Consider the following 14,613-nt stretch of genomic DNA (forward strand, 5'->3'; position numbering starts at 1 on the left):
ACTGTATTGTATTATTTATAGCGTACACTATCGATGTATATTGCATTTGTCATGTTGTGCAAGGCCGCCTGTTAGATAACAAAGTGAAAGGAGTTGTAAAAAAAAAATGCATACGATATTCGTATGATACCAAAATTATTGTGCTCTGTTATTTGTACAACCTGTCCTCACACGCATATCTTCGTCGTATCTTATAATAAAAAATTAATATGTATGTCGACTTTAATTGGATCAGCTCGTCTTCAGGCCCTTAAATCCTCTGGCCAAAAAGAATTTTTCCGTCGACTCGTCTCTTGTCGCGTCAGGCTTGACTATCTTAACGTTATTGTAAAATCTCAATAAATTCTGCTCCAACTCTTGCGACTTGCCGCCATCCCAAACTTTTATAACGAGCGTACCGTGTATCTTAGTGATTTGCAGTGCAAATTTCAAAGCCGCGTACGCTAATAATATTATATTATCGTGATCTATCGCTCTTATGCCAGATGCATTTGGAGCCATGTCGGATAAGACGACATCGGCCTTTTTACCTTGCAATAATGCAAGCAGAGTCTCCTGCGTCTTGGTGATTGTAAAATCCATATTTCCCAAGACGGTCGCACCTTCCACAGGAAAAAATGGCAGTTTATCAATAGCGTATACCTTGCCAATGGGACCTTGACTTTTGGCGTGTGAATTAGTTAAATTGGTGGCGACTTGCGTCCAGCTACCAGGTGCTGCTCCGCAATCAATGACAGTCAGACCCGGACAGAAAATTTTGTATTTCTCGTTGATTTGCAGTAGCTTGAACGCGCTTCTGCATCTGTAATTTTCCTGTTTCGCCTTCTCCACATAAGGATCACGTATTTGCCTCATTAACCATAGCTGCGAACTGTGTTTCTTGCCCTTCAAATTCCGCGGAGTCTCTTTCAATAGCATGCAATTAGTGTACACGCTTCTCGTTTGCGAAACAATTTTACAGAAACAATTCATCTCGGTTTATCCAGTATACAAATACGTCTAGTCTAACCTAACAAAGTCGTCATTTAGTAAACGTGCTTGATATCGATGTTCCTTGTGAATTATTTATCCTCTAGTAATTCCATGCATCGTATATTCTTGACGAATATACCAATATATATCACTCGTATATACACAAGAGGGAATTAATTAATTAATTGAAGAATAAAGATGTGCGCGTGTAATAAACAACAACTCTGTACGCGACCATTGAGTAAGTGCACCGCATTTTCAACTATCAGCTGATCACAGCTGATCAATGGCCGCATTCAATGGACTCAACTTGCTAAAAATAGCAAGCGAACATGATTGGTTTCTATTTTCAGGTTCGACCAATCAGCGTCGAATTACATCGGAAAATCTAGTAATGCTCAATCATAGAGTCCAGTGAATGCGACCAATGGGAGTTAGCGATCTAGTTATATTATAGATATCTGTAATCAGAGTTCGTTAAGCGGCCTTTTCATTGACGCTACTTTTTAGCGTCAATGAAATTGCACCTTAACAGTTGGCAGCCCTACGAGATAGGCTGTGCAGCACTGCGCGTATATAAAATAAATTTGAAATCGCTTCTAGCCTAACCACTTCGACTTTATTTGAATTGCACGGCATCGAATTATGATGCGGCGCCGATTTGTTCGAACGTAATTCGGGACATCGCGATGCTGTATAAGCGTCGAATGAGCACGAATTGTCACGCAAATATGATAAATCACATCTACTCACCGTTCACCGGCTGTTCCACAGGCCGCTCCACTCGCTCGTCTCGGGACGTCCCATTTCGATCTTGATGCACACGATATCATCAACGCGAAGGCGCGACACTTTATTCGGCACTCCCGATATTTGCTCGCATCCGATAATCATCATCAAGGGCGCAAATAACGCGACGCGACTTCGCTCCATCTTCGCGATCGCGCTATCACTGAACTGTGAAAAATAGCTGTCGCGCACTTTCACCGACATATTATGAAAGTCGCGCGATCATCCTTGGACACTTTCGACGCTCTTTCACTCGCGATATTCGTTTAAAAACGGTTAAAAGACGCGAAAAATGCGGACGTACGACGATCCGTGTAACTGCGTATGACTCCGATTCACGTATGACGCGTATGACGTAGCAGTCACGCGCTAACATGGCGGCCGAACCAATGCGCAGAAACGAATGCGCACTGGTTCGGCCGCCATGTTAGCGCGTGACTGCTACGTCATACGCGTCATTGCTACGTCATACGCGTCATACGTGAGTCGGAGTCATACGCAGTTACACGGATCGTCGAACGTCCGCATTTTTCGCGTCTTTTAACTGTTTTTAAACGAATATCGCGAGTGAAAGAGCGTCGAAAGTGTCCAAGGATGATCGCGCGACTTTCATAATATGTCAGTGAAAGTGCGCGACAGCCGTTTTCGACAATTCAGTGATAGCGCGATCGCGAAGATGGAGCGAAGTCGCGTCGCGTTATTTGCGCCCTTGATGATGATTATCGGATGCGAGCGAATATCGGGAGTGCCGAATAAAGTGTCGCGCGTTCGCGTTGATGATATCGTGTGCATCAAGATCGGAATGGGACGTCCCGAGGCGAGCGAGTGGAGCGGCCTGTGGAACAGCCGGTGAACGGTGAGTAGATGTGATTTATCATATTTGCGTGACAATTCGTGCTCATTCGACGCTTATACAGCATCGCGATGTCCCGAATTACGTTCGAACAAATCGGCGTCGCATCATAATTCGATGCGATGCCGTGCAATTCAAATAAAGTCGATCGCGTGAAGATGGTTAGGCTAGAAGCGATTTCAAATTTATTTTATATACGCGCAGCACAGCCTATCTCGTAGGGCTGCCAACTATTAAGGTAATTTTATTGACGCTAAAAAGTAGCGTCAATGAAAAGGCCGCTTTACACACTGAAAAAGTTGAAACTGTTTGAACTTTATTTTATTGACGCCATATCTAGAGAAAGTCTAGTGATTTTAATTTGCTGCTGGTTTCTAGCGTCAATGAAATTGCACCTTTAAAATTATCTACATGAAAAACAGATCCAATCAGAGAGAAGACTGAGAGATGTTCTGGCTTGCTTTTAGGTGATTTCTGAAAGCGATACACCCTCTACCGACATTGAAAACGTGGACATGAACTACAAAGCCAATGTCCATAAATGTTCTCAGAGGGTAATATATAATGTGCACAATTTCTGGTTTTGTTCCGTACTATGTGCACGAAATGCCGGTAACACGAGTGTTGTATAACAATAAGATACTTATGTATGTAAATTGATAGTAAATAAATTATTCAAATTATAACTTTTATTATATTACAAATTATTTAGTTAATTAATCATTTATATTAAGTTAAAATAAAGTTTAAAAACAATATCTACAAACAAATTCTATGATGGATGAGCTATAAGAAATTAGAATAAAAGAAGTGCGCGTTATAAAAATAAAGTAGCATAAAAAATTGATAAAATTGATAAAATTATTAATGCTCTTTATTTCATAAATTAGACAAAATCTTTACAAAAAAAATTTCTTTTCTTGATTCTTTTTTTTTATTTAATACTTCAATACATTTTCGCAATAGATACAAAGCATTTCGAAAGAATTTATTAATAGTTATTTAATTTAATCTATCCTAGCTCATCCATTTTAAGGCAACGGATTTACTAAAATCTACAATCTACATCTATATCTACAATGTCTACGAATCCGTTATCTTAAAGTTAAATAAAAGTTTTTCTCACTCACCGGCACTGATGCGCAACAGCGGAGTTATCGAAGCTACGTTGTCTATAACATACAAATATAAAATTCATTTATAATAATGTTCGGAAAATGCAATTAATATTTCAAAAAATGTTTATCCTTCGAAATTTTATATCCGATGTGTAAAATAATAAGCAGAGATAAACACGTGTGGAAAAATTTTATAAATTTGTGAGACGGTTCTTTAAATAGAAAGTTTTATATGACTTTTATAAAAATCTTTTTCTCTATTCTCTTTAATTCATTTAAATAATAAGACCGAATTATTATCCGTACAATTTATACCAATTAATATATAAATAACAAATATTCACCATCAGGTTGCTCCGCCGATGCAAGATGCCTGTCCCAGGCCTCCTCCTCCTCTCATGTTGTTGGCGCGCGAACTTTTGACGACACTCCCGCACTCGCGAGCGATATTTTTATGTCGCTATTTTCGTTATTTTACGCGCGATACTAAACGGCACTCCCGCACTATTTCGATGCGATTAAAAATTTGGTCGCGCGATGTATATATTTAATATATATATACTTTGTACGACACTCCCGGTTTCGCAAAACGCGTCAACGCGAGAATATTACAACGTGAAAACACGGCGCTAACGAAGCGCTTGCCGTCCGCGGCACGTTGACGGCATCGACGATGCGAAAGGGTACTTAGCTTCCCATTCAGGCACCTTAAGATTTATCAAAAATTGGAAAATTTAAGATAAACTTCAAGGCACCGTCCAGGTACTAAGCCCTCCCACCGCGACAAGGTGTACCCCATGGGAGGGTTATATTATATATAATTTTATATATAATATAATACAAAATTTATTTTGTAATAAAGTAATAATAAATACATAAATGCATAAATTTAAATTCGCAAATATAAATAATAAATAAAAATATAAAAGTTAAAAGAAAATCTATTATATAAAGCAATGTTCTTTGCAAAATAATTGATTTTAAAACTAATTATTGCGCGCAATTAATTTTTACTTTTAAATAGATATATTTTCATTTTATAAATCGCGATATATATCGAACGTGCGCGACACAATCGGTATACGCTGACATTCGTGCACTCGTAAATAATAATGCGATTTAAGATGTATAAGAATTTTAATAGACCGAGTAACATACAAGAATTCAGAATAATCGTAAAATAAATCACAAATAGACGCGCGTCTTGAGCTGGGCTCAGACTCTTTGACAGTGGTTGTTTATAACAATATCTTGACAACGCGCGTGGAAACGATCTTCTTCGAAAAAATTCAACGGTAACGAATTCAGCCGGACGGGACATAAAGACGCAACAATATAATAAATAAATGTGATAAATAATTTATATTAATGACTTACATCATATCTTATTGGTCCATCCATTTCCAAAATCTTCTTTTTTCTTTTGCTTCCTTCGCTTTTTCCTCATGGCACTTCAATCCTCGTTGCAATCATTTGAATTCCTCGTTGCACTTACACTCATTCACGAAAAGTTTCTTGTTACACTTTTAATTGTGTTCAGAGAAAAATTTGATAATATATGATATGTCTCACATCACTACTTCATTGCTCAAGAGTCACTGAGCGAATGATCGTAAGTCAGAAACATTATCGCGGTATTGTTTATATCGTTAAGGTTGACTATGTAAGAAAAAATTTGATAATACGTGAAACGTCTCTCACTACTCGAAGTCACTGTGCGAATGATAATAAAGCCACGTAACATATTAACAATAGCGCGCTACTGTTTATCAAGATCGAACACGGTGTTATTGATAATTCTTTCGTTGCCGAAATATACGTTTCTGTAATATAAAATATTTGCACGAGGAATATTAAATTATGAAAGTATTTTAATTTATTGATTAAGATTAATTGATTATTTATTAAACTATTCATCACTCATGAAGTCTTTCGTTATGCTAATTATTTGCATCCATAATTCGATAGTTTTACTTCGTGTTCTCTCATAATCCAAATTATATTTATATTGTCAAGTAGAATGATAAAATAACGCGGATGGAATATATTTGTGACTCTAAGTATTAAAATAATAATTATTGTCCGTAACATTAGTTTACACAGTTCGATTTTGACGACGTAAACATTAGGATGCTATTGTTTGTATGTATAGTTTCGATTTTTATTCGCAGTAATGAACGATTACGATTCGATCATCGACACATCGGATATAAAATTCCGAACGATAAAAATTTTTTGAAATATTGATTGTATTTTGTGAACATTATTATAAATAAATTTTATATTTGTATGTTACAGACAACGTAGCTTCGATAACTCCGCTGTTGCGCATCAGTGCCGGTGAGTGAGAAAAACTTTTATTTAACTTTAAGGTAATGAATTCGTAGAGTCTGAATTCTTTATATTTTATATAAAGGAAGAGACTTAAAATATTTTGCAACATTTATATTTTTCGAGTCTTAATTATAAAAATTTCACAAGAAACAGTGGATTATTTGACAATCAGAGTTGATTTGACAAATTCTATACATGTATTAATAATTAAATTTTTAAATAATTAAAAAAATGATTCATAAATATCACAGATCAGTTTACTGTTAATTAAGAAGATTTATAGAAATATTAAAATGTTTTTATCCAACCAGGCATTTTGTGTTTTGTAATTAAGAACAAGATATAAATATAACAGTGGATATAGAAAAATATTTATTTCATCTCTGAATATTACAGTATTTTTCGCGATTGAATAATTTATTTACTATCAATTTACATACATAAGTATCTTATTGTTATACAGCACTCGTGCTACCGCCATTTCGTGTACATAGCACGGAACAAAATCAGAAATTGTGCACATTATATATTACTCTCTGAGAACATTTATGGACATTGGGTTTGTAATTCATGTCCACGTTTTCAATATTCATAGAGGGTGTATCGCTTTCAGAAATCACCTAAAAGCAAGCCAGAACATCTCTCAGTCTTCTCTCTGATTGGATCATGTAGATAATTTTAACGAACTCTATAATTGAATATAAAATATTATATAGATATATTAATATATCACATTATAAAAATTATAAAATATTATAAATCCATCGGGATAATTATGAGGCTAAAAAAAAATATTGTTTCGCAATATTTTACAATAAAATGATTATAGATATAATTTTATATAAAAGAAAAATTTTTACATTAAGCTTATCACAAAAAATATTTAAATGTCAAATTTATTTCTGTATTATAATTATTTTGATTGATGTTAAAGCGTTTTGTTCTCTTGCGATGATATGCTGTCATTTCCTTAAATTTCACATTGCGAATATGCATTTTTTCTTTTCACAAGATTGGAAACTTGTTAGTTTTGCTTTCGTATTTCATTCAATCGCATCATTTGTACAAATTGTTGTCGTAACCATCCTTATTTCGTGTGCCAAAAGAACCTTTAGTATTAAGTCTTTTTGCGCGTTTAAGCTCTCTCTATTTATGTATTATGATTAAGAGACCCGCCCGTCTACGATAACGTTAGCGGATACAGTAAATGGAATTGAGTTACGCTTACGTGGATAATACTGTCAGTTAATGAATTTCACGATCACATATCATACTTTACATTTTTTAATGAACTTTATATATAAAGCTTAAAAAATACTTAGAAAACAGAATAGCTCCGCAAAATATAATATTGATATATTATAAAGCAAAATTTGATAAAAAGTATTGATAAAAGAAGTTTATTATCAGAAGCTTATCAGTTGTAGAATTATTATAACAATTTTGTGATTCTTTAGCAGCAAACTCGCGATAAGCAATAAATAGTTAGTAAAATTTTATTCTACACTACGAATTATTGTACGGACACTCCTAATATGTAATAATACTGCTAATAAAATGAACACATATACGTACACACACGCAAATTGTGTATCTTTCAAGTTTTTAATATGATATAAATGATTTAATATCAGATATTTTTGTATAGATTTTGTTTAAATTATAATATTTATAAAATAATTCAGAATAACAAGAAGCTATACCTAAATATATAATAAATTTTTTTTTAATTTATGGAGAGAATTCAAGTTATGATTGTAAAATGGTTTTCATTACAAATGATATTTTCTTTAATTTTAAGTTTTATATATATAAAATTATTAAATAATGAATATATATATATATATATATATATATATATGTTTTATGTGTATGTGTGTGTGTATAATTATATCATTACAAAATATTGCTGTGTTATAAAGATAATTAAAATATTTCGTTATTTATATTGTGCAAAATTAATATCATATTTCTTTACAAGAAATATTGTATCTCAAAGAAATTCTTAATAAAATCTTTCTATGAATATAAAAGAATGTAACAAATATAGAATAGTTCATTTTTCATTTAAAGATTATGTTAATTGTATTATATTATATTATTTTATATATAAAAATTTATTTGCTAACAAAATAAAACAATGTAAATTTTTATATAATGGAAAGTATATATAATTCTTCTAAGTATCACTATTAATAAGTGAATTCTTGAAAATTTATTTTTTCTTGTATTAATCGCATAAGGGCGTGGTGGAAACCAAGCGATAATCTATCGTTTATTAGTTGTAGCGAATCAGTTGTAGCGAAAAAAATGATGATAACATAGGCAGGTATATTCTAGATTTCTCAACGTATGGCGACAGTCATTGATTGGACATAAATCAAAGCACATTAAAAATGGAATTTCGTTCTTTTTTGATCACTATTTTCGTAGTCGCATTCGCTCTTCTTCATTATGGTACGTTTTACATAAATTTTTGATGATTTATTTGATAACATGATAATTTTGTAGAAATGACAAACTTTTCAAATCAAATTACAAGGATTTTACATCATATACATCTACTATAAAATCTAATTTTAAGAATCATCATAAATTTGTTGTGGAATTAATATCAAAATTAATAAAATAGAAGATATTATTTTTAACATTCGTATAATCAAAAAATCTCATTTTTAAGTCTCCTAATTACTATTATCGGGGAAATTTTTTCTTGCTCTTGACTCCATTAATTCAACATATAATTGTATGCGAAAATATTTTTATTAAAATCTATTATTTTTATCGTAAGGAGAGGCAAAGCAATGTTACCTGTGCGATTCGAGAATTAGTAAAACTTGTGCAAGCAAACCATCGCTGAGAGAGGTAGCAGAGTGTCCAACTATAACCAATTGTGCGATTTGTAATTATAGTAAGTACTAAGCGATGCATGACGAACGAATATATATTATATATAATGATTTCTAATACATCAGGTATTTTAATCATCAGGTATTTCTTTCTAAAAGTAAGAGAAAGGAATTTAGACAAATTTCGAATATAACTATGCATAAAATGCTCTCTAATAATCTATTTAATATATTATATATAGAATATTATTTTTATATAGTTTTAAAAGTTATATGCTTCTTGCATATTAATTAGGAATATATTGTTTTCATCATTAAGCGCATAATACTTTGATAATACATATATGTATATTATGGATGTAACTTATTTTTTCATAACACATTTCCTTTATTTTATTTTAATATTATTTTAATTATTTTAATTATTTACATAACGATTTCAGAATTGTTAATAATAAATACAATTTTTTCCAGAATTATCCAACGGTACTGAGATTGTTATTCGCACCTGTAACTTCAATGTTGTTCCTGAAATCATAACCATAGATACTGTAAATTGTATTATGTGTGATAAAGATCTCTGTAATAATGCTAATATGGCAACAGTTAGCATGACAGCATTAGGGTGCCTCGTATCGTTTTGGGCGATTCGATTTGTTCTTACAAATTCTTATTAATTGTTTAACTCACGTCATAAAAAACACGCCCTTATATTAAAAAAATATCACATTAAATAGCTCTATTTTTCTTTTATTTTATCTACGCTAATTATTATATAATATGTGTCAATTATTTTATTATATATATAGTACTATATATATAAGTACTACATAAGTACTATATTATATATATAGTACTATAAATATATGTAGTACATAATAAATTAACTAAGATAATTTCGTTTTTATTTATTTAACAATCTTATCAAATCAAATATATACATCGTTGACTCTATAAATATATCAAACTTCAAAGCTGGAGATGCGCGCGCACGTGTGTGCGACAGCATGGACATACGATTTTTTTTATCTTGAATTAAAATTTCATAATAATTTATAATTAACATATTAATAAAAAATTCCGATTAAATTGTCATATTTAATACAATTTAGTGAAAATTTTTATTCAATATTTCCTACGTACATGACGTCGAGTATGTGTGCATACACATACACGCACATACACATGCGTCTTCTCCCGACTACGCTCGTAGCGGCGAACGGGGAGAAGTATCGCGGCTCTAACCGGCGAGGATGTAATCGAGTGTCGCGAGCGCGAGATTTTATTTGGATCCGGATGTTTTTTCGTCATCGGGGCGATCCACGATGAACCTGACCGCGGGGAACCCGCACGGCAACGGCTTGCTCTACGCCGGCTTCAATCAGGACCAAGGTAAGTGCGTGCGTCGCGCGCGATTCCACGCGCCTACGTTTGACAGCGCGCGTTTATCCCACGCACTGTCAGATCCGCTCCGTCTAACCTCACTCGCGCGAGATGTTTACGTCGCCGATGCCGATACGAGCCAAACGCGACCGGGATGCGATGCTTGACGCCAGGCTCCTGACGTCAGGACAGCAGGCTTACAGCCTCGCGATCCTGACTGCGGAAACCGTTCGATGTTACGCGGACCGTAACGGAGTTTATCGTTCCTAACCTAGTTCCTGCATCTCCATGCATTCGTGGATCGTAATCAATTAATTCATTCCGAGAAGAAATGTCAATGATCTCTCGACATTGAAATGTCATTCGGGACACACGTGGGTTTCAACTTGTACCGATCATCTATTTTCTTATCAATAAATTATTTCATTCTAATTTTTGTAAAAGAAAAAAAATGTAATAAAATGATACAATGCTCATCAATATTTTTTTTTTTTTTCAAAATCATGTCGTCATATATGTATATACATGTATGCAAGTATGTACGTTACATGTTGCGTATGATTGCACGTTTCATGTTCGTGATATCACATTAATATGTATGAGTTTATCATATCCAGTTAGTTTATGTTTGTGTTAATATGTACTTATCATAAATGTGATTAATATTGCTAAGAAAAGGGATGTATATAAGTAGATAAAGATATCAGTTTTGTTCATGCATTTGCAGGATGTTTTGCTTGTGGTATGGAGAATGGATTCAGAGTTTACAATTGTGACCCATTGAAAGAGAAAGAGAGACACGATTTTAGTGACGGAGGTCTCGGATATGTAGAAATGCTCTTCAGATGTAATTATTTAGCGTTAGTTGGCGGCGGAGCCAAGCCAATGTATCCAACAAATAAAGGTTTTTTTAATTTTTCCATATATATGTTATAAATATTGTAAACAGATATCATTTGTATTTTTACAATTGCAGTTATGATATGGGATGATATAAAAAAATTGCCAGCAATCACTTTAGAATTTAATGCATCTGTAAAAGGAGTGAAATTGAGGAGGGACAGGATAGTAGTGGTATTAGAAGGTGTTATAAAAGTGTACACATTTACGCAAAATCCCCAACAGTTGCACGTGTTTGAAACTAATCCTAATCCGCGAGGATTATGCGTTTTATGCCCGAATAGTAACAACTCTTTGCTCGCCTTTCCTGGAAGAAAGAACGGCCATGTTCAAGGTAAAATTTAGTTGCGAGGAAACAATTAATGCGCTTTATACATGTTATACAACGAAATTTGCTTTTGTTTCAGTTATAGATCTGGCTAATACAGAGAAGCAACCCTTAAATATAGAAGCGCATGAAACACCTTTATCTTGCATAGCTTTAAACCTGCAAGGCACTAGATTGGCTACTGCCTCGGAGAAGGGCACTCTGATAAGAGTATTTGATACGCAAAATGGTAACATGATTAATGAATTGAGAAGAGGGGCAAATCATGCAAATATTTATTGGTAAGAGAGCGCAAAGATGTGATGGATAAAATATACAGAGTGGCCCTGAACGTTCCAGCCAGACTTTGAGATCTTATAGGAAATTTAATTCTGAACAAAAAATTTTTTATAAACATGGGTCAAAAAATGCTTCCTTAAGAAGATATCGCTCAAAAACCTCTGATGAAGGAAGAGCAAAAGGTGAAAAGAAAATGAAATAAAAAGAAAATGAAACTAAATAAATTTCTTAAAAAACGTCTTTATTCATTTTCTACTATTACGTGCTATTACTAAAATATTAGTTAAAACAAAAAAAAATTATTTTATTTTCATAAAAGAAAAAAATTTTTTTCTATTTTTATCGTTTTTTTCAAGAAATTTATTTAGTTTCATTTTCTTTTTATTTCATTTTCTTTTCACCTTTTGCTCTTCCTTCATCAGAGATTTTTGAGCGATAACTTCTTAAGGAAGCATGTTTCGACCCATGTTTATCGGAAATTTTTTGTTCAGAACTAAATTTCCTATAAGATCTCAAAGTTTGGCTAGAACGTTCGAGGCCACCCTGTATATGTATGGAATGTTAAACATCAATTGATGCATATATTTTATTCTTAGCATTAATTTCAATCACGATTCTACGTGGCTATGTGTTGCCAGTGATCACGGAACCGTACACGTATTCGCCGTCGAAGATCAAAAATTAAATCGTCAATCTAGTTTAGCGTCCGCCACGTTTTTGCCAAAGTACTTTAGCTCGAGTTGGAGTTTCTGCAAATTCCAAGTGCCGAGCGGTCCCCAGTGCATGTGCGCGTTTGGTCAAGATAACAATAGCATTATAGGTAAGCTGTGATTTCGAAATATATACATATACGATGTATATGACAAGCTTTCTTACGTTTACAATCTCTTGTGCAGTGATATGTGCGGACGGTAGTTATTACAAGTTTGTATTCAACAACAAGGGTGAATGCACGAGAGACTTTTATGCACAGTTTCTCGAATTGACCGACGACAAAGCGTGATTGGAGGACGATAACGGCGGTGAATTCCTAACCGTACGACGAGAAACGACTCATCGTCGTGTTCCTTCGTTGTTTTTATTTATATCAGCTAATAAAAATGGGCGAATATGGCGGAAGTACATTGCTCATTGAGATTTGCAATATGTGGATTGTTCATAGGAAAAATAACGTCCATATCGGATGTTATGATAGAGGACCAAATAAAGAGTTCTAATTAATTGTTGGTAATACCGATCGTTGATCTATTGTGCGCGATTTTTCGAAAAAGAAAATGAGAGAAAAAAAAAGAAAATTATCGATGCGAGCATCGTAAAACGCGTTAACAGAGATTATGTCATAAACCTGTTACATGAGCCTATTCACCCTGACGCCTATTAAGAGAAGAGCAAGTTTTTAAATATCAAAAAGAAAAAACAGAAGGAATATACCCCAGCTATAACACAGGGGACACCGCAAGTTACTTGTTGACGTGATACTCACATTTTTTCTTACAGTTTAGATAAGAATGCTACTGCAACTATAGCTAAAGCGAATGTTGGCCATAAACATCATTGTGGCAAAAAACAAATAATCATTTTCTGTAGCTGTGCAGTAAAAGCTTTGCAATGCAATCGTGTATCTTTATCGATTTTATGTTTTTGTAGCTTTACAAATTTTTTCGTTATATATAAATACGTTATATATAAAAATGATATATACATCTCTACTCCCTTTAATGGTTTTAAACAAGTTATCAATATAAATACTGCGTTCCCGGTTATAGAATCATAATTCGGGATTAGCCAAATATAATCGGGGCATAAACTTGTTTATTATTCAGAAACATATCTAGTTCTATATCAATCTTGCTGGTATTTTGTCTGGACGAAAAAGAGAACGAGATTGAGTGAAATAAAGTGACATTTTTATGAAATCATATTTAGCTTTTGGCATGAAATAAGGTTTTAAAATCATTTTCTCGGAAAATTAAAAAAGTAGGGGCTAAATTACCATTTTACAATAGAAGCAAAAATTGATTTTATAACCGGGAGATTCTGTTTTTGGAGATTAAATGAACATGTTTCGTTTTATAGTCGAATCATATCATGTATGTATCGTACTGGAATGTATTGTAATTTTTATTTTTACGTTTTTCCATACATTTAATATACATATACACAAGAAGTGACTCTACAAACTTTATATCACACGGATTACCGCAAATAACAAAGTTGTAATTTCACAAAGAGATTGAGTTGAAATATGAAATAAAATTAATTATATATATATGTGTATACATATATACATATATACATACATATATGCATACATATATACATATGCATGTATGTATATGTATATATATGCCACGACTCGCGGAGTCCTGCCGCTATTTCTTTAACAAATTAATCTATAATTCATCAAGTTTTTTTTTTACATTGTTAAGAACTATCTACCGAGCGAAGATATCTCGAGAATATTTCACATTAAAAAATTAAATTCAGTCTTGCGCGCGAAAGGAAGTGCGCACTCGTATAGCAGTGAGATTATAATGTTGAAGTCGCGATTACTTTATCCGTCAGAATTATCCGACGAGTGAAAATCCAGAACTTACATGTGTCGTACGTGTGCGTATAGTGGATATGCAGTTTTTCAATTGGATAATTTAAGTATACCTATAACGACATTAGCATCTGTGCGTCGAATTAAAGAGCCGTTTTAACGCACAAACGTAAAGAAGCGCGTAACTTTAACAGGACAAGAAGAAACGTGTTAAATATAAGAAGCAAAGTCCTTTGCCAGGACTTTTTGGGAGTTTTGTACAG

The 14,613-nt window shown here is 33.3% G+C and overlaps 3 protein-coding genes across 3 annotated transcripts; 2 read left to right on the forward strand and 1 right to left on the reverse strand.

The window, feature by feature from the left end:
• Positions 1-118: 118 nt before the first annotated feature.
• Positions 119-1,229, reverse strand: LOC105254392 (rRNA methyltransferase 2, mitochondrial). The gene has a single exon (XM_011263038.2). The coding sequence runs from the start codon at positions 970-972 to the stop codon at positions 232-234; it is 741 nt and encodes a 246-aa protein (XP_011261340.1). The 5' UTR covers positions 973-1,229; the 3' UTR covers positions 119-231.
• Positions 1,230-8,402: 7,173 nt separating this feature from the next.
• Positions 8,403-9,684, forward strand: LOC105257350. Its single transcript, XM_011267910.3, has 3 exons — positions 8,403-8,523; positions 8,858-8,977; positions 9,390-9,684. The coding sequence occupies exons 1-3, from the start codon at positions 8,463-8,465 to the stop codon at positions 9,590-9,592; spliced, it is 384 nt and encodes a 127-aa protein (XP_011266212.1). The 5' UTR covers positions 8,403-8,462; the 3' UTR covers positions 9,593-9,684.
• A 380-nt stretch (positions 9,685-10,064) lies between these two features.
• Positions 10,065-13,026, forward strand: LOC105257349 (WD repeat domain phosphoinositide-interacting protein 3). Its single transcript, XM_011267909.3, has 6 exons — positions 10,065-10,307; positions 11,026-11,202; positions 11,275-11,532; positions 11,606-11,807; positions 12,402-12,625; positions 12,702-13,026. Exons 1-6 carry the CDS (start codon positions 10,241-10,243, stop codon positions 12,806-12,808), a joined length of 1,035 nt encoding a protein of 344 aa, XP_011266211.1. The 5' UTR covers positions 10,065-10,240; the 3' UTR covers positions 12,809-13,026.
• Positions 13,027-14,613: the final 1,587 nt, after the last annotated feature.

This window comes from Camponotus floridanus, unplaced genomic scaffold (assembly GCF_003227725.1).
Source record: "Camponotus floridanus strain SB8 unplaced genomic scaffold, Cflo_v7.5 scaffold23, whole genome shotgun sequence".
Taxonomy (NCBI): Eukaryota; Metazoa; Arthropoda; class Insecta; order Hymenoptera; family Formicidae; genus Camponotus; species Camponotus floridanus.

Coding starts and splice junctions, on each gene's coding strand:
- LOC105257349 (XM_011267909.3), top strand. CDS start 10,241: ATGAACCTGACCGCGGGGAACCCGCACGGCAACGGCTTGCTCTACGCC. Junction 11,203..11,274: donor AATGTATCCAACAAATAAAG/GTTTTTTTAATT, acceptor TTACAATTGCAG/TTATGATATGGGATGATATA. Junction 12,626..12,701: donor AGATAACAATAGCATTATAG/GTAAGCTGTGAT, acceptor TCTCTTGTGCAG/TGATATGTGCGGACGGTAGT.
- LOC105257350 (XM_011267910.3), top strand. CDS start 8,463: ATGGAATTTCGTTCTTTTTTGATCACTATTTTCGTAGTCGCATTCGCT. Junction 8,524..8,857: donor ATTCGCTCTTCTTCATTATG/GTACGTTTTACA, acceptor TTTTATCGTAAG/GAGAGGCAAAGCAATGTTAC. Junction 8,978..9,389: donor TTGTGCGATTTGTAATTATA/GTAAGTACTAAG, acceptor AATTTTTTCCAG/AATTATCCAACGGTACTGAG.
- LOC105254392 (XM_011263038.2), bottom strand. CDS start 972: ATGAATTGTTTCTGTAAAATTGTTTCGCAAACGAGAAGCGTGTACACT.